Source organism: Dreissena polymorpha, chromosome 2 (assembly GCF_020536995.1).
Source record: "Dreissena polymorpha isolate Duluth1 chromosome 2, UMN_Dpol_1.0, whole genome shotgun sequence".
In the NCBI taxonomy this organism is placed as follows: Eukaryota; Metazoa; Mollusca; class Bivalvia; order Myida; family Dreissenidae; genus Dreissena; species Dreissena polymorpha.
The window spans coordinates 80638103-80657079 of NC_068356.1; the positions used below are offsets into that span (position 1 = coordinate 80638103).

Sequence of the window (18977 nt, forward strand, 5' to 3'; positions counted from 1 at the left end):
TTACGGTGAATGTTACATTTAAGAAGATATACATCATAACTACATTATAATTTATGGATTGTTATTGTCAATCACTTTATGTTCTCTGATCATGTCATATTTTCCGTTTTAATACATAAATTGTTACAAACAAAAATGCTTAGAACAAGAACAACATTTAGTCAGCAATAAAGCTTATACAAGCTTATAGTTTACATTATATATGGTTTATACAATCTATAAGTTATGGTAGAAGATAAAAGGTTGGACGATATTGTTATGAACTGGTTAACATGGTATGTTTATGAAGGGAATACATGATTTAATCTACTGTAATATTGAAACTTCATATCTAAAACTTACCAATTTACTTACAAGACATAAAATAAGAAGAATTTGTAGTATGGAGAGGAACATATTCATATATGTATACATACATACATACATACATACATACATACATACATACATACATACATACATACATACATACATACATACATACATACATACGTACGTACGTACGTACGTACGTACGTACGTACGTACGTACATACGCACATACATACATTCAAAATATATACAACTTTATACGGTATTTCAAGACGAACACACATCTTTGGGATTTAACCATCCTTAGCCACATAAGTGCTGTTTAGTACAGCCCTATGTTTGGTTAAATTTATTTTTTGCGAAAACCTGGACCTGAATAAAAAGGTAAGAAATAAAAAATAATTACAACTTACAGAATTTTAAAATCATCATCGAAAGCGACGAATATGGTTAATTCACAACTATATACAGTTAACATCACGATAACAATCAATCAATCATACCATAATTAATGATACAAACGCCTCCTTAAATGCAGATAAAGTAGACGTTATTACAAAGCATTATTTACATAAACTTCATCTTTAATCATTAACAATACAAGGTGTAATTGGATAAATGGTGAAATGGCTTACACACAATCTATAAATTTGTGCGACACACGTCTGTGGCAAACTATCTCGTTTCAAGAAAATCATACCATACATTGAATAAAATTTGGTGAAACACAAATGCTAAATAAATGGATCGATTTTTAATCAAGACGAAAAATATAAATTTAGCAATAAAAGGGACGTTAATATGAACGCTTTAGTTTTGCAGACCAATTACAACATATAGAAAAGGAGAGCGTATTAATAAAAAAAAGACATTAAATTAAGTAAATAAAGTTCATCAAACCCGATATTGTTGGTGCATTCTGCAGAATGCGTCTTAAATAAGTAAAATCGTAACACTATTGAAATTACAACGATCAAAGTGCGAATAAAAGTAGAAATACATATATAAATATTACCAAAACAGTACAGTTCTAAACGTTCGAAAATTATTTAATTAACAAAACAAAACAAAAAACTCAGAAAAGCACCGACCTCCGGATGAGATTATCAAATGTTAAATAGTAAGGCATTCAACAGCAAACAATAAACTAATTGGTTTTACCAATAAATATTATGGTCTTGGTGCGAGGGGAAAAAGTCATATTGTAAAGAAATTGATGTAAAAGATGCCAACAATATGTGTATACTTTATAAAAGCAATTATCGTACTATCACAAAATATAACGAAAACAACAGAACTCGCCAAATTAATGCTTTATATTTTTCAGGTTTTTAAATCGTCAACAGATGCCAATTCTGTTATATTGTAGAGCTTGTTAAATTTACAGTATTATCGAATCCTCACAAAAATAGAAACTATAACTCTTGTACGTGAGGCTTTGGCAGCCATCTTCGTAGCCTTTACAGGGGACACCTATGCCAATGCCAATGTTGAATGAGCCTTGGACATCAGTAAACGTAAAGACATCCAATGTTACAATGGTACAAATCTTTTCACAAAAGGCAAAACACTATCAGACATCAGAATTTTCATATGCTCACTTTTTACAACAAATGTAAATGATAAAGGAAAATTATATCGCGTTTTTCGTTTACAAAACAATTTTTTATCTTAGCATCTTCGGCCGAAAAGTATAGTAAGTAATATGTGTATGTTATTATTTACATCATATATGCAAATATAACACCATTTTTTAAATGTTATTTAATGAGATGTATAACTCTGTCAAATGTAATGTATAACTCAAGTCAGAGTTGTCTCCCTTTTTCAATAACAAAATTAATTCGTTTTCGATTAGATTAATATAATGTTCACATTTCCAAATAACACGTAAAACGCGCATTATTTATTTAAAAAGGCTTATATATAATAATTAAGAAATGATTGTATCTGAAAACACGAACTTATCATTAATGATTATTAAGAAATGTATTGTAATTGGTTATAGTACATCGTTAAACACATCAAAGCACAATAAATATAATCACATCGCCTAACATTTCCCGGAAATGTGCTTATACCGGTTCAGCAATTCATTCTTCTTTGCTTCACCTAGAATAAAACATCAAAACATTTATTAATTTATTGTTCTGTGACATTTAATAGAAATATATTTAATACAAAAACCGATTTTATCAACTGGTTTTATCATTACAATACATGCATGTTGACGAATTATGTACTCGTTTTCCATAATATGATTTACAATACCGTAGAAGTATGATTAAAAAGTTACAATAATTTATTTTAGGCATGTGTTCATATCTTTCTACTTCTGTATTTTAGCGCGTAGTAAACAGTCATACTTTTGTATTTATGCAACGTTATCAATGATATAGATTTCAATTAATATTTGCACCCTCTTGTATCACCACAATTTCTGTACAATTGTTATTTCACTAGAATATGACATGTTTAAAATATAAAACAAAACAGTACCAATCGCACAGGCAGCTTGCATAGCTCTCAACGTTGACCGATGAATAATAGAACAGCATTCCACATTCGCATTAGTATATGTGTCCCCTGTAAATGCTACGAAGATGGCTGCCAAAGCCTCGCGAACCAGGACATGTTCTACGTATGCTCCCACTAGACTAGTGATATAAAATAAAAAAATAATAATATTAAGGGAATCAATCTGCAAAAATACAATACATACCGGTATTCACACAGCCTTGACTTAGCATGCAAATCTGAGTGTCTTCGTTAAACATTGATAGATAAAAGCCTTTTTAAAAAATAAATCACAATGAAGAACATGTCATTTACCAAAACACATGTGAAAATATAAAATGCATCATAAACGTTATTGCGAATAAACATACGAAACACATGCGCACAAAACTTACTGTTTATCTTCACTGAGGATTTTTAAAAGTTCCTGGTCTTGGAGGCCTTTCACTTGCCTCATTGTTGAGAGATATGGCTCACTAAGTAGCAGTATAAATACAGTTTCATATAACATATTAAAATGTACATGTTTGCATAATTATACATCAACTAAAAATTAAGCTAAATGTTTTGTTGAAAAGCATATATGACAAAAAAGTCAGCATTTTTTTAGGTAAACGGCATTTGATCCTCTGTCCTTTAAAATTAAGAAAACAATAATTATATGTAATATTACACTTGTATTAGTAATATGCTGTCCTTAAGTATCAACAAATTTACAGAGTAAAGCAACTGTGCCCCATCAATCAAAGTCTTCATTTTCTCGGAATATTAATGAATTTATTTACTAATATATGCGATAGGAATTAAGCAATATTTATGAAAATAATAACCTTTCGATTTTCTCTAGAAATGCCTCCTTGATGTAAAAGCGGACGCATTCGATAGCCTGTACAAAGAAAGAACATGTACATTATGAAATTATACATATACCATTAAGTTGTTTTACCATATTTTTAATGCGTTTTTCCGTACATTAACACCAAATGGATGTTGTTGTTCTTTTAACGGCTGCTCATATCATGCAGAATACATATACTCAAACTGGTTTGTTGAAATACTTTACACAATCATAATATGCAATACATATGTCATTATAGATTCTATAGGAAAAATTTCGGGATAAAAGAGCAACATATCTTACCACGCAGCTGAAAACTGCCCACCCGTATCCTTGGGTTTGTGGTACCCCACCAGAAAGGAAATTGTTTGTACTTTGAAGCCATGGGATATCTCCTCTACAAATTATTTAAGAAAATTTAATGTTCTACCCTGCAAACATTAGAAATCGCTTTTATCAAATGTATTTCGGACATTTAAAATTTATAGCAAAAACGTGTTTACTATAAAAAAAAATACCGATCGTACCACAAGGGGTTCATCGCACCAATATCACAATGGCTTATGAGGATATTTAAAATGTAATGTAATATTCATAGCATTTATTTTTCATTTTGATTGATGACAACAACACACGAACATTACCAGTTATAATTTTTCTCGCGCACAATAATTCAACATTTAAATGTTCATCGTGTTTACCTATCTAAACGATTGGACACGATTTGATCAGCCATTTTTAGTGCAGCAGCCATCTGTAAAACAAAAATGTATCGACTAAATGAGAATTTACTGTGGCCCATTTCGCATGGGTGTGAGGGACGTAAAAGTCACAGTCTGTTATAATGGCTAATCGATATCAAAGCGTCATTTCTGACACCACAAAACAAACCGACAGGAAGCTGTTTTATTTACATGGATGTCGTTTATGATGTGATACATGTTGTGTATATAATATATTTATTTTACTGAGCAATATATATTGTACTGCTCTGATACTTTATAGGATGCCAAGAACTAACCGTTTGTCCACATCACTTGGAATATACATCTCTTATAGTCAATGCGTGTTTGTATTCAAATCGCTCTTATTTAATACAACAGCTACGAATACATACAATAAAATGATAAAATAACATAATGTGTTAACTTTTTCGATAATATTTTAATTGGCGGATTAATAATCTAGCCACTTACATGATTACACGCAGTTTGTGCAGTAATAAAGAACTTTGCTTCTGCTTCCACGTCGTCGTCATCAGTAAACTATAAGTAATGGTTTATGATAATAGACTTAAAGAAAATATTTGAAATAGCTCATTACGTCACATAGGATTAACGTTATTGTTCATTGAAATGTGCTCTTTGATTGATGTTAAAAAGTGATAAAGACTAAGATTTTTCTCCATGCAATACAATTACATATAAATACACTATCGATCATTACGTATTGTAATTTATAACGTTTATAATACTGCTGTATATAAATAAAGTTTTAATATACCATTCGATTGAAATAATGATATTGCTTTAAAGATGATTGAGATATATAGGTGAAATATGCTATTTGTATTGTTTATCCTTTATTGACATGCCCATATAAGTTGAAATTTTAATCTTGTAGAAATGCAGTCAATGATGAATATATTTGATCGTTATAATTACACAAGACTTAATTGTCCTACCTGGTAAATTTCAGGGATTTTGTATTCCTTCTTCCGCGCTGTTTCATCGATTTGAGTAATCTGTCAATACGTTTTGTACAATTTCAGAAGACATTTAGGATTGACGTAATTAATGTAAATTGACTTTATGCTTGAGGTGCGATTCTGTGAAAGGTTTTAATGTTGGATTAACAAAACACTTACCGCGTATAGAGCTATCCGCGTATAAAACTATAATCATATTATGATTTTATGAATAATACCCACACAAGGTGTCAGGATGCGATAAAACATAGGATCTTTAAATTTGAAGTTCAGCGTTATATCAATTTAGGTTTGATTGAAAGTCATACCAGTGCATGTTTTGATTTTTTTTTCAAAATATCTTTAGTATTTTATTAAAAATATTAATTCATATTATATTCCCTGTACCTTGTTTTGGCATCCATGACATACATAGCTGTCGGGCTCGTGGTCAATGTCCTCCCCGACACAGCCAGGATGAAACCATTGTTCACATGCATCGCAATGCCAATAAATCCTAAAAATAAATAATTATTTTTTAAATACCCACATCTTTGGGATTCCACGCTGCACCATACGTTATGTTCATTGATGCGTTTTCCCAAATTTAATTGATTTGTTTTATAAAGTTAATATTGTAAATTACATATAACTGAAATAAATCTAAATCTTAGTAAATAAAGCCAGTACAGGGTTCACAATATCAGTTGCGCTCAAATCGAATAGGCCAAAATAAGATCAAAGTTTGATGATAACTTTACTCATCACTGGTTTGAGTAAAACATTCTGAAAGAAAGATGAAGTATAAGATGAGTGAATCTGTTCAGGAACGTGTTAATAAATAAAACACATACTAAAAATTTACCTTTTATCGTCAGGCTTTTGACATACACAAAATGTTTTTTTTGCGTTGGAGCGCTTTATAATCTCTGTGTAAACAAACGACGAACGTTGTTTCTGAAAAAAGAAATAAAATACCATAACATTCCTATTTAGATATTTGGGAAATGTATTTGATAATATTTTCTTTAACGTCGTTCGTTGAATAATCATAATGTAGTTTAAAAGTTGTTTACATAATGTTCAATTAGTCCAAAGATATATAACTTAGAATGAACAAACCTTTCGTTTCAACCTTTTCTCTGGAATAACTTTCGCCTCCTCGCTTGTGCATGGCAGTGCTGCTAGAACTTTCGCCTCCTCGATTGTGCATGGCAGTGCTGCTTGAACTTTCGCCTCCTCGATTGAGCATGGCAGTGCTGCTAGAACTTTCGCCTCCTCGCTTGTGCATGGCAGTGCTGCTAGAACTTTCGCCTCCTCGCTTTTGCATGGCAGTGCTGCTAGAACTTTCGCCTCCTCGATTGTGCATGGCAGTGCTGCTAGAACTTTCGCCTCCTCGATTGTACATGGCAGTGCTGCTAAACAATAATTATTATATTATTAACTATGGCGTAAAATTTTGAAAAAGTGAGTTCTTTAACAACTGAACAAATGAAAATATAGCTGTAAGTTTGCCCTTAAATCGGCGCATTAATTAATTAATTATTATGCAAATGTGCGGTCAACACGCAATTCAAATGTAACAAGAATATTGGCAAGCAATATATGTCCCCTACCGGCTCCACCATTGTACGACATATAAAGAAAAAATATTTTATTTGTTGTCATAGCAACCAGAATTTTTGACGTAGGAACAAAATGAAATGACGTGCATAACGTCCGTATTGCCATCTATCCATTTTTCAAGTTTCATGAAAAATATTAAGAACTTTTGAAGCTATCGCAGGATCCAGAAAAGTGTGACAGACTCACGGATTGACAGATTGACAGACCCACAGACCGAAACCATAAGTCCCCTCCGGTAAAATTTAGATCTGCTTGTATATAAGATGCGAAAGCGAATCGAATACTAAGAAGATATAACTAATCTCAGTTTTGTCATATGTGTTCTTAACTAATATGGCTTAATGTGACAGCATGTCGTCGCTGTCGTTCTCAAACCTCGTAGCTCATGAACAAGTTGGCATTTTGTAGCTACGAGATTTGAGAACTACAGCGACGATGTGTTTCTTTTACGCGACACCATCTAATATAGCGGTTTTATTCAGAAAATATCGCGGTGGTCTAGTGGATGAGGTGTCCACCTAGCGATCGGGAGTTCGTGGGTTCCATCCCTACCCGGGGACGTTCTCATTATCTCCTCGTTACATACCAAGTTCTGGTTCTTCCCATGAAACGGACTCGACAGTGTTCATATCTGCCTATAATAGGCCTTCCTGTAATAGTCAGGAAATGACTGTAGGAAGTACGAAGTAGAAGTACTCACTCGCAGAGCTTTGCTGTGCCAATCCTGTTCATACAATGTTCAATGAACTTATTGGGGCGTCTGTGAAGAAATTGTGGGATTTCCGGTGCATAATGCTTGTAGGTGCCAGTCAGCTTCAGATTTTCCTCCACATAGCTATAATTAAACACAACTTTATTAAGCTACGAATAAATTGTAAACTATACATGACGAAAAGGAAAAATGAACGTTATAGCATATTGTTATTGGGCATCTTATTGAGTGGTCGTTATGGCGAATCATCTATGTTGGACAATTTGTAAGCTTTTTTCTTAATTTGATGTTTGAGTTATAGATGTCGAATGACCTAGGAACAAGGGTCGTATAAATAATTACTCCGGGTTCGTCGCTGATGTAATTGGCGTTTGGAAATAGACTTGAACTCGGAGAAGCTATACTTCAAAACATCGCATCTCATGGCATCTTAATACATGTTTGAAGCAATCTTTAAGAATTGGCATGTAAAACATAATTTTTCTCACCTTTGATACTTTTCTGGCAGAAACTTCTTCACAAGAACGCGGACCGTGCTGGTTAGAGTCATTTTGGAGTTTCCCTTCAAGCACTGTGCTTTGAACGTCCCATGCAGTCGCTCGATGCCATTGTTGGTGTGCACACCAACCATCAAATGGCCAATACGGCAGTACTGGACCCATTTCTGAGAAAAGTAATTGGTGTTTTGTTATTAATTGTACAACACATTAAGAGTAATGAAACTCCAACGCAGCATCACTCATATCAATATTATGTGGTGGGTAGATTTTTATATAAGGAGACAATTTTGAATAGCATGTAGTTGCTTTGTATATGCCATTCAAATGCCATCTATGCTTTGACATTATCATGGTTATACACAAAAACAATTATGTCATTTTGGCTTCTCTTTTCACAAATTATAATCGCATTTAATCGACTGTTGTGTGAAATATCTGATAATTGATTTAGTAACCTCTCTCGACAAAAACGCATTTGTGACATCTACCTCTTGCATTGGTAGCCAGTGATTATCTAAGTATGATCCTATTGAGGCCCATAAACTTGATTCACGAAGGTTCTTAAGTCTTATGGCAAACTCGTCCTCTGTGTTGGCATCCGCCAGACCTTGCATGCATTTAAGTGCCTCGGACTTGTTGGATATGGCATTTTTCGATTGTTTTAGCCACCTCATCCATGCTTGAACGCGATGGAAATCGCATAGAAGGCCTCTTGAATCTGTATGATACATATATATGGATCGTCTTTTTTTGGTGTGCACTAATTATATAATTACTGAAATACTGGTCATAAATGTTATAACGAATTAAAAAATCTTAATAATGGAATACTTTAAATGCTTTCAACAAATCAAAAGATCATCGCATTGGGATATATACGTAATTAAGAAAAAAGAATGCTGTAACGTGAATATTTTCAATGAAAATCAACTGACAGTAAACTACATATACATCATTACAACAATTTCAAGTCCTCTGCATTTGTCAGCACATCCATTCATTATTGTACTAAAGTTTTGTTGCTTAATTTAGTGTTTACAGCTATTGATTTTATTCTTCATCATCACCAGCATAACATCAACATCGTAATGATAAACAATTTTCTTTTAATGTAAAATATTTAGTGTTCAATGGCGCGGGGTTTTAAATATTTTTTTATCTGAAAGTGAAATCTTTATAAAATAATTTTATTTATTATCATTAGTTTTGTTGTAATTATTAATAGTATTAGTGTTATTCTTGCAAGGCGCAATACCAAACTTTTTAAAAACTAACTGTTATTGCAGGTGTGTATTTTCAAGCATTCGGCACTTTTACCTGGAAAATGAAATTCCATAGCACCGATCTCTTTCTCATCATTGTCCGTCATGTAGTTGGCTGGGCTCCACTCTGGGTTTGCATTTTTAATCATTCCAATTGCCTCCGTAATCATAGCCGTACTTTCATTTTCAGTGATAAACACAGCAACGACCTGGTGGTCGACATTCGTTTTAACCGCAATGAAAAATAGCGGCAATGCAAACCTAGATGTTTTATAGGTCGAGTCGAGTAGTACCATTTCATTTCCATATCTGCGAAGCAGCTTTTGCATTTCCGGCGTTTGGTACACCATCAAAAAGGACTGGAAGACATACAATCAATAAGCGGCTCCGCAGGTCGCAATTAAAATTATCATCACGCAAATATAGCTCCAAAAGTCGTCATTAACATTAATATTTTGTTTAAAGGTACGATTTTCAAATAGCGGGTCGGGCGATTATTGGTATCGAATAAAAACATATGTATTGAGCCATTATTGATGTGAAAAGGTGTTATCGCTGTTTTTGAGATTTATTATAACAAATGTCATTTTTTACAAGGGTACAAATCACTGGTTTAGCGTTCATTGGTATTAAGTGCCCGAGTAAAAAAATGTGATATCGCCGGTTCAACGATTATTAATGTTAACATGTCTTGTCGCGATAATAAATAATAAACATCATTTTTGCCTGTTGTCTAGACACTCTCAAACATTCAATATGTAAAGCATTCAAATTCTCGTCTATTTTACATGTCAATTTAATTTGTCCGGTGAAGATACTGCCATGTGCGTATTGTTAATTGTATCCGTCTTCATGTATCAGTTCGGAAAATTTAGTTTACCGTAGAATTGATGGGCAGAGCGGAGCGACATTTATTTAACACATTTATTGTATTGTACTCAGGGCTATCAGTGCTAAATGAAAAGCATCGCATTTAAAGATTAAACTCGCAAACACGCAGATAAAATTCTTAATGTGTTTAAATGTCAAATAAAAACAAGAGTTGTCACTATAAGATGACTTATGCCCCCTATAAACGCTTGGTAGAAGTTTTAAGCTTTTTCGAAACCTAAATGCAGATTTGGAAACCTAAACGCGGACCCTTAGTTCAAGGTCACAGGGGTCAAAATTTGTGTGCGTACGGAAAGGCCTTATCGATATACACATGCATGCCAAATATGAAATTGCTATCTGAAGCGACATAGAAGTTAGGAGCATTTGTCGAAATCGAAACGCAAAGTGTGACGGACAGACGGGGGTATAAAAATGTCTTAGAATATCACAATAAATCAAAAACATAAACTAGAGAGCGGAAACCATGCTAAATCCTTGAAATGCACTAATTAAGTTTGGTAAAGATCGGATGAAAACTATTTGAATTAGAGAGCGGAGACGAAAGTGTGACAGACTGACAGACAGTGCGAACACTGTATACCCCCTTTTCTTCGAAAGGGGGCATAAACAAGATCAAATCGGTGGCTGAGCGATTACTAGTATTGGCATGAAACATCTTAATTAAACTGAGAAATCATTGGTTGGGCGTTTATTTGTATTTAATGTCCTATTAATAAATGGGATATTGCAGGTTGGGCGATTATAGATACGAACAAGAAACGTGTCCACACGACACAAATGCCCCAAATTGTAACTTTATGAATACTTAGGTAAAGAATAAAATTCATTTGAATTACAGAGCGGACTAAGTGACCCTGTGACATAGATTTTAAACCGGCATGATCCATGTTCGAACTTGGTGTAGAGATCGTCTAGATAAAACTTCTCTGCACTTCTCCTAGTTGCCATCTGTTAATATTCTGAGTTTAAAGTAAATCCATTGAATAGATTTGTAGTTATGCTCTGGACAAAGTTTCAGACGGAAGGACGAACAGACGGGGACTATTACTATATCCCCCACCGATTTTTTTTGCGGCGTGGATAATAAGACAGCGAACACCGAATGTTTTAAACGCACTAAGTGACCCCGTGACCTACTCTTTTTGCCCGGCATGGCCCATGTTCGAACTTGGCGTAGACATTATCTAGAAACAACCTATGACCAAGTTTGTGGAAGATCGGATTCAAACTACTTGAAATAGAGAGCGGACACCATGCTGAATGTTTGAAACTTACTAAGTGACCCCGTGACCTACTTTTTTTGCCCGCTATGAAACATGTTCGAACTTGGCCTAGACAGTATCTAGATACAACTTCTGACCAAGTTTGTTTAAGATCGGATGAGAACTACTTGAACTAGAGAGTGGCCACGCAAAAAAAGTGTGACCACACAGACAGACAGACTGACCGACTGTGCGAAAACTATATTCTGCACAATGGGGGCATAAAAAGTCATGTGTATAGTTGTTATCGTTGGTTGACCCAAGGTGCGCTCACCTGAATAGAAGTGTTAACAAGGTAAAATAATAACGATGGACGATGCACGACTGAAAAAGGTGATCCCTATAAAGTCATGTGCACATTTTATTATTCAGTATATAAACGATTTTTGTCGATTGTTGAGCGATAAGTAGAACTAGGTTAAGCGTTGTCAAGTATTAGCATATGGTTTGGTATTAGCTGCTTTCACTCATTTACTGTTTGTCACCTGGAATCCTTTAATATATGAAGCAGTATCTTGTGGAACTAAATCCCAACATTGTGGAACAAAGTTTAATATTCCCTGCAATTGCAAACCAATCGAGCTACAATTTTTACGATAATGATCTTAAAAGTTCATTTACAAAAAATAGCAATACAAATTAACAGTTGACACTTTTATTCCATGTCAATAAAACTAAACTTTAAAGATGCTGAATGTAAAGTAATAGCTTTGTTGTGCACACAAATTTTTGTTAATCAAAATATATGAAAAATTACCATTAATGATATGATGTTCTGTTCAGACTTATGAATGTTTAATGGGTGTTAATAATAACACTTATTTAAAAAAGTGAAGGATTATGTTTCTTGTACATGGCACTTCTCCAAGTCAGTATCTATACAACCATGAAATTATATATTTATATCTTATATGGTGTCATAGAAATATCCCTGAAACTTTTGTAACAGATAGACAGAAAACACCAATTCTATATCCATCTGCCTTTGGCAGGGGATAATAATCAAGAACAGAAATTCAGGTGTCTTTTTCCTTCAAACTTTTTTAACAATTGTTCATCATGTCAATATTACCAATATGGATAAATTTATATTTAGTGGATTGTGAAACAACACCAAACATATTTTTTAAATGAGAGATATAAAAAAAAATTAACAAAATCAAACAGATTCAGCATCTTTAAAACAAAACTCTTACACAATAACATGTCACAATATTACACAACTGTAAACAAAACACTTCACAAAGTATAAACCTTACACACTCAAAACATAATATCAAACAAAACATCTGAACTGTTAATTCAACTAAAGTACCTCACTTTCTTCATTTGCATTTGTTTGTTTTTGCCTTACATAAACAAGTGCATCCGGACAAGCATCTTTGTATTCATTAAGCTAAATAATTATAAATAAATAATATATCATGGATTTAGCAAAACTAAAATCATATTGCTGATGTACAAAACTAAAATGTTCAATAACATACCGGTACACAGTATTATAAAGCATAATGAACAAGCAAATTTGTTGAATTGATATCCCCCGCCAATATAATTCTGGACACAAATATTTCTGGACGGATGGACAACGCCAACATGCATCATCCTCATAACCATATATATACTCATACCAAGTTTCAATGAAATTCCCAAAAGCACTTCCAAGATATTGCTCCGGACACAAAAAAACATTTTTTGAAGATACAAAGGGCCATAACTCATAAGAAAATTAATTTTGGTCAGACCATGTTATATCTCATAAATGCACACAACTGAAAAGCACTCTGGTGGGTGTACTTTTAGCACATCAAGTTTAACCATATTTATTTAAAAAATGCACACGTCAGCCTTTCATTCAATTATTTATCTATTTCAAATATATGTAATTTTTTATTATATAAATCGATATATAACTATAATGGGATTCTAACTGATCATCAGTGATGCATATAAAATTGTTGAATAGACATATAGAAATAGGATCTGTCACGAGTTGTCATATCATACCATATTTTATTAAACGATTCAGGAATGTTGTTAGTAAGCGAGCCTTTGGCGAGCCAACTAACGAATTTCCTGGACGAGTTTAATAAAATATGGTATTAAATGAGTGCCAGATCTTCTTGATCACATGCTTTAAAATGAGCCAATTAAATAAATATTTACGCAAACTTAATGATAAATCCGAAATGTTGTTTACATTTCGTGACGTCATTTGACCTTGCAATGTTATTTCAGCAAAATAACAAAATGCAATTGGTCAATCAAACGAAAATAAGCCAATGAAAATCCTTAAAAAGTATATTACACATTTGTAAGATAAAAATAATCGTAATGGTTATATTACGTGGGGAAGCAGGGTATGGCATGTGATAAATATATATCCATAACTGTTAATTACACACTAAGCACACTCACTAGCTGTACTAAGTTGTGTTGATCATCACTACTATCACATCCCTTTTTTGCTGCCTTGTTCATGTGATAACGGATCACTTTTTTTGTAGGGGCAAATCTCCGATTAGTTTTGGATGGAGCAGGTGTTACATTTTTCGTAACAAATGAGGTCAGATGGCGTTGCATCTCTTCAACATTTGCAACGCCATCTTCCACCACAAGCTCTTTGATTTTTGACGCAACATCACTGTCGATACGCTGCAACAGCCCAGCATTCTGTTCAAGATTAAATAAGAAATATAAAAAGCAGCAATTCATATAAACATGCACTTTGCAAACATTATCACCCCAATCTACCATCATCTGCATTTTAAAACAGATGTAATATAAATACATCATTATAAAGAAGAGTCAATGGAAAAGATGTAGATGTCTCAGTGTCTGACAGACAGTGTGACCCCAGAGTGCATTGTTGTTGATAAGTTAAGATAATCTGAACAATTTGAATCTTACATTAACAAGAGCTTGTTAACAGACAAAACAGCAGCCCCCTAGTGGATATTTGCTGCATTTTATTTATATAACCATATCAATCAGCAATTTGAACCCTATTAAACAACTGACATAAAGTGCATATTCCCAATACAGCCATTTATGCCCTCCAAATTTTATCAACTCTGCTTACGTAATTTTTGAGTCAGCACGCTTTTAGTTTCCAATCATTTCTTTAAACTCAGCAACAATAATTTCTGATGGTGATAAATTTGTATAATTTTTTCTTTGCTGGAGGCCAAGAAAAAATGAAGGAAATTGTACATTCAACTATAAGTCCCTCTTTCAACATACCAAATTTTATCAACCTAGGTAATTTACTAGTTGACATATTGCAATATGCTGAATGCGAAAGATGGACATACACACACACAAACGGAATGACAACTGCAAGTTCAATACATTTATACCTATGCCTTTCAGCAGGGAATAATAAAGAAATTATAATGAAAACCAGGGCATAATCTTTAGGTCATTCTCCTTATTATTTTGTTATTATTATCTTAATTATTGCAAAACTTTGACTTCTTAAGAAAGTCTTAAATCATTTTTTAATAAAAGTCCATATCATTCAACCACTGGCATATGGCTACCTTTGATTCCAGGAGCATGCTTTTAACAATCTCTAGTTATATTATTTGATGTCAAATAACAACTATCCAAACTCAAGCATTTAGAGAAAATTAATTGTAAATTATTTAATTATACACATCATCTTTTAAGATCTAGGATAATTTAAAGGTTCATAGTGCTGCCAAACAAATCAGGTTTAAAGCTGGAGCAGTCTGATGACTTTTTTAAATATTATGCTTTATCCTATTACCGGTAGTTAACACTGGTAAAAATAGCTATGAAGCAAAGTCTTTGGATTTGGTTTTAAACATTTGTAAAAAAAATCAAATTCAAAAGCTTTTTACATTTTTTTTAATTATTACGTGCAGGGTAAACAAGAAATCCCCATGATGGGGCAATTGTTGACAACTTTGTTTGCATATTACAGCAAATGAAACAACAGAAATTTAACTTCACAGAGTGTTACTTTACATATCAGTACCTCTCCACTGGTATGGTACTTGTGTTCGACGTTAGGAAACACCACCATTATCTTCTTGATGCCTTTACTCAGATCACTCCTCACATTAGAAGCAGCCATTTTTTTGTCCAGCTCGCTTGATGAACCCTTGTATTAAATGACATAATGTTGACAACCTAAACAGTACTAAAAACAAACAATAGCAAAAAAATGATTGGACGAAGATGTTTAATTTAATTGTCATTATATTTTGCTTCTCACAATTTTACAAAGGCAAGAAAAATAAAAATGAAGCAGACACAATAAAAATGTACATTTTGTATGAATCGGAAGAAATTGATTATATAACCATTGGATTTTGAGCATTGGTGCAATAGTAAGGTTTCTTAAGTATTATGATTGCAATAAAACAATGTAATGACTTATGTAATTGACCTGCTTGTGGGTAAATTAAATAAAAGAAAAAAAACAACACATCCAACCTCTTCAGGGGTGAATATCAACACTTCCTTCAGAATGATCGAAGCAGGACAGTCCATTTTTTTGGAGGGCTGCAATGCATGCCTTGTTTTCTTTTTAGCATACGAGTGCTGCTCACTGCTAAATGTCTTTGTCTGAAAAGTATTTTCATATCTTTACAACTTTATGTACATGAAAATGCATATTTGATCTGATATCACACAGTGTTGAGTTTTGACAACTATTTGGACCAAATTTGTTTAAGAACAGATACTGTAAGTCTAATTTCATCATAATATTAGTCAGTATAAAACAAAAGGGTAAACATTTTACTCTTCATGGAATGATTTGATCAATGTTGGCATTTTACCAAGTCCAAAGAAATAAATCTTATATTTTTATCTGAGCATTCATCACGACAATAAGAACAAAACTTTATTGTTCTGCAATAAAATCAACACCATTTTAAGAATAGTTTTTAAATCCTCTGTCCGTCATTACATGTACATTGTATATTTTTTGCATTAAACGGCTTACAGGATGCGCTACATTGATGTTTCAACGTTTATATATAAAAGATTCTCGTACATTTAGCTGATTCAACTGGATCCTATTTTTTAACAAAATTGTTATTAAATACAATGCATTCTCGGCTGCAGTTGCAGTTTTGAATGGATAAAAGCTTGTCAGAATGCTGTTTTATTTTTTTAAGAGGTCACAGTGACCTTGACCTTTGACCTAGTGACCCCAAAAAGTGTGCATTTGGCATGTAGAACTCATCAAGGTGCAGCAACATATTAAGTTTCAAAGTTGTAGGTTGAAGCACATTGATATTAGAGCCAATGTTCAAAACCTTGACAAAACGGCACGAAGACTGACCTGACGAGCTGGCTATGACAATGCCTATGACAATACAAAACAGCCGAGCTAAAAATCAATGACAAGCATGGAGGGGAAGTTTACCATTTTTCTGTCCATTACCTTTTCCTTTTCCATTTTTTTCTTCTTATTCTTGTCTGTACCATGGTGGCATTTCAGAACCTGATGTCCAAGGCTCACATACATGTAAGGGTTCACCCCATGGACCCAACAAACCTTATGGGAGGATGAAGTAACAACTGAAATTATTCATCAAAACAGTTTTTATTTTATTTAATGCTTACCAATATGTATACCCTTTATTTAAATAACTCAAAAAAATGAAAGAAAAATAAAATAATCACAATTCATTGATTTAATATAAACAAAAGATGTGTTTGTCAGAAACAATGCCTATTTCGCAGCTTTGATAAAAAAAAATAACCTTGACCTTACACCACTCAAAATGTGCAGCTCCATTAGATACAAATGTGTGCCAAATGTCAAAAGTTATTGCAAGGTTACCAAGCTTAAAGTTTTGGGACAGAAGAACAGACAGACGGACAGGCCAAAAACAATACACCCCTGATCATTTGATCCGGGGGCATAACAATAATTGATAATGGTACATAAAATCACATTGTTCTAAAAAATAGACAAAGTACAAATGTTTTCACCTTCATAAGTCTTCATTTAAAACTTTTTTTTGATTTTTGAAAGACAATTAATTAGGAATTTTGTGACAGGATATGGGAATGAACAATACTTAATCAATAAGGGAAAAATTCTTTCTTTTTTTATGTAAAAAATTTTATATAAGTAAAAAGCTATCTGTGTGGCATGCTTTTTTCTTCTTACCCGTTGTGATAAATATTCAGGCCACATAAAAGCTTAATAGATTTGATAACATCTTTACAAATAATTAATACCTTGGTGTATTGTAAACATTTCATCATTTAAGAAATATACGAGTGTGGCAGAATTTATAGGTGCCAGTGTTAATGAAGTATTAATTGAGTAAATGATGAATAAATAAAACATTGCTTTATGTCCCTGTGTAGCTATGGCTGTGAATACATGGCTATCATCACATGGGTATAAATATAAATGCATCCAGAACAGTATTTAAAGATTACACTGCTGATACTTAATAATAAATAAATGAAAATAAATGCATTCAGAACAATGTACATGAATGCTGAATTGCGGACAGCTTATACCGTTATTTTCCATTAGAAATTTACTGTGTTCATTTAAAAAGCACTGGGAACATTGGATGATAATTTGTGAAATAAAGTATAATAATGGAAGGCAATTGTATTTCTCTTCAACAAATAATTGATAATATTTGGCAAAAATTTCATTAATAATATTCACTCTAGTCAAAACAGTTGTGTCAATATTGTAAGGAAAACAAAAATGGAAATGCCGAAATACTGACTCAACAAAGATCTACATAACGGTCGAATCAATATTGTAAGGAAAACATAAATGGTAGACCACGTGTTTCTTTCCAACCAACTATTTTTTAAGGATTAATGTCTCTCTTTTCATTGCAATATATTTGAGTTTCTTTTAAACGCCAGCTGATTACAACCACAACAATCAAAACAGAATATTACAATGAATGTACCTGAATTGCCAAAGTTTTTGGTACTGTAACCAATAATATAACGGTTATTTGTTTCAATTTCTTCTTTTTTAATGTGTGCTTTTGCATCGCCAAGGCTACTGAATATAAGTATTTCGTCTTCATTGCGATTTCTCGCGTGGAGGTTAACACTAACAGACGCCATATTGAAAACTACGACCAACTTTCGGTATCAGTCTCTTTACGGCATTTTTTTTTTTTGCTTCCATTGTTGCCATAATTCCCATACGAAACTGACTCGACGGACATTCACAACTCTTTCATCCAAATTACGTCCATAAGAAGCTTGACTAGTGATGAACAAGCGCTTCCAAAACAAATATAACAAATATTTTTTTTATACGAGTATACGTATTAATCAATCATGAAATGTATGTTCCAGAAGAAAAAAATGTTTGACATAGAGTCCATTATTCA

At 33.0% G+C, this 18977-nt stretch overlaps 2 protein-coding genes across 2 annotated transcripts in view; both read right to left on the bottom strand.

Annotated features, from left to right (window-relative positions):
- The window catches only part of LOC127867767 (39S ribosomal protein L17, mitochondrial-like), a 31643-nt gene extending 12693 nt beyond the window's left edge, over positions 1-18950 (bottom strand). Inside the window, exon 1 of the mRNA XM_052409152.1 lies at positions 18805-18950. The gene's annotated coding sequence lies outside the window, so the exon portion shown is untranslated. The remainder of the gene's footprint in view (positions 1-18804) is intronic.
- Positions 45-18751, bottom strand: LOC127867766 (uncharacterized). Its single transcript, XM_052409151.1, has 9 exons — positions 18543-18751; positions 17033-17169; positions 16075-16206; positions 15614-15739; positions 14029-14283; positions 3660-3715; positions 3225-3305; positions 2812-2969; positions 45-2424 (listed from the first exon to the last, which is right to left on the bottom strand). Exons 1-9 carry the CDS (start codon positions 18703-18705, stop codon positions 2366-2368), a joined length of 1167 nt encoding a protein of 388 aa, XP_052265111.1. The 5' UTR covers positions 18706-18751; the 3' UTR covers positions 45-2365.
- Positions 18951-18977: the final 27 nt, after the last annotated feature.

What these genes read in the sequence shown, in the direction of transcription:
- LOC127867766 (XM_052409151.1), bottom strand. Translation starts at nt 18,705, where the DNA reads ATGGCGTCTGTTAGTGTTAACCTCCACGCGAGAAATCGCAATGAAGAC. An exon ending in CAAAAACTTTGGCAATTCAG is followed by an intron (nt 17,170 to 18,542) that starts GTACATTCATTG and finishes GAATAATTTCAG; the next exon opens with TTGTTACTTCATCCTCCCAT. An exon ending in TGATATTCACCCCTGAAGAG is followed by an intron (nt 15,740 to 16,074) that starts GTTGGATGTGTT and finishes ATTTAATACAAG; the next exon opens with GGTTCATCAAGCGAGCTGGA.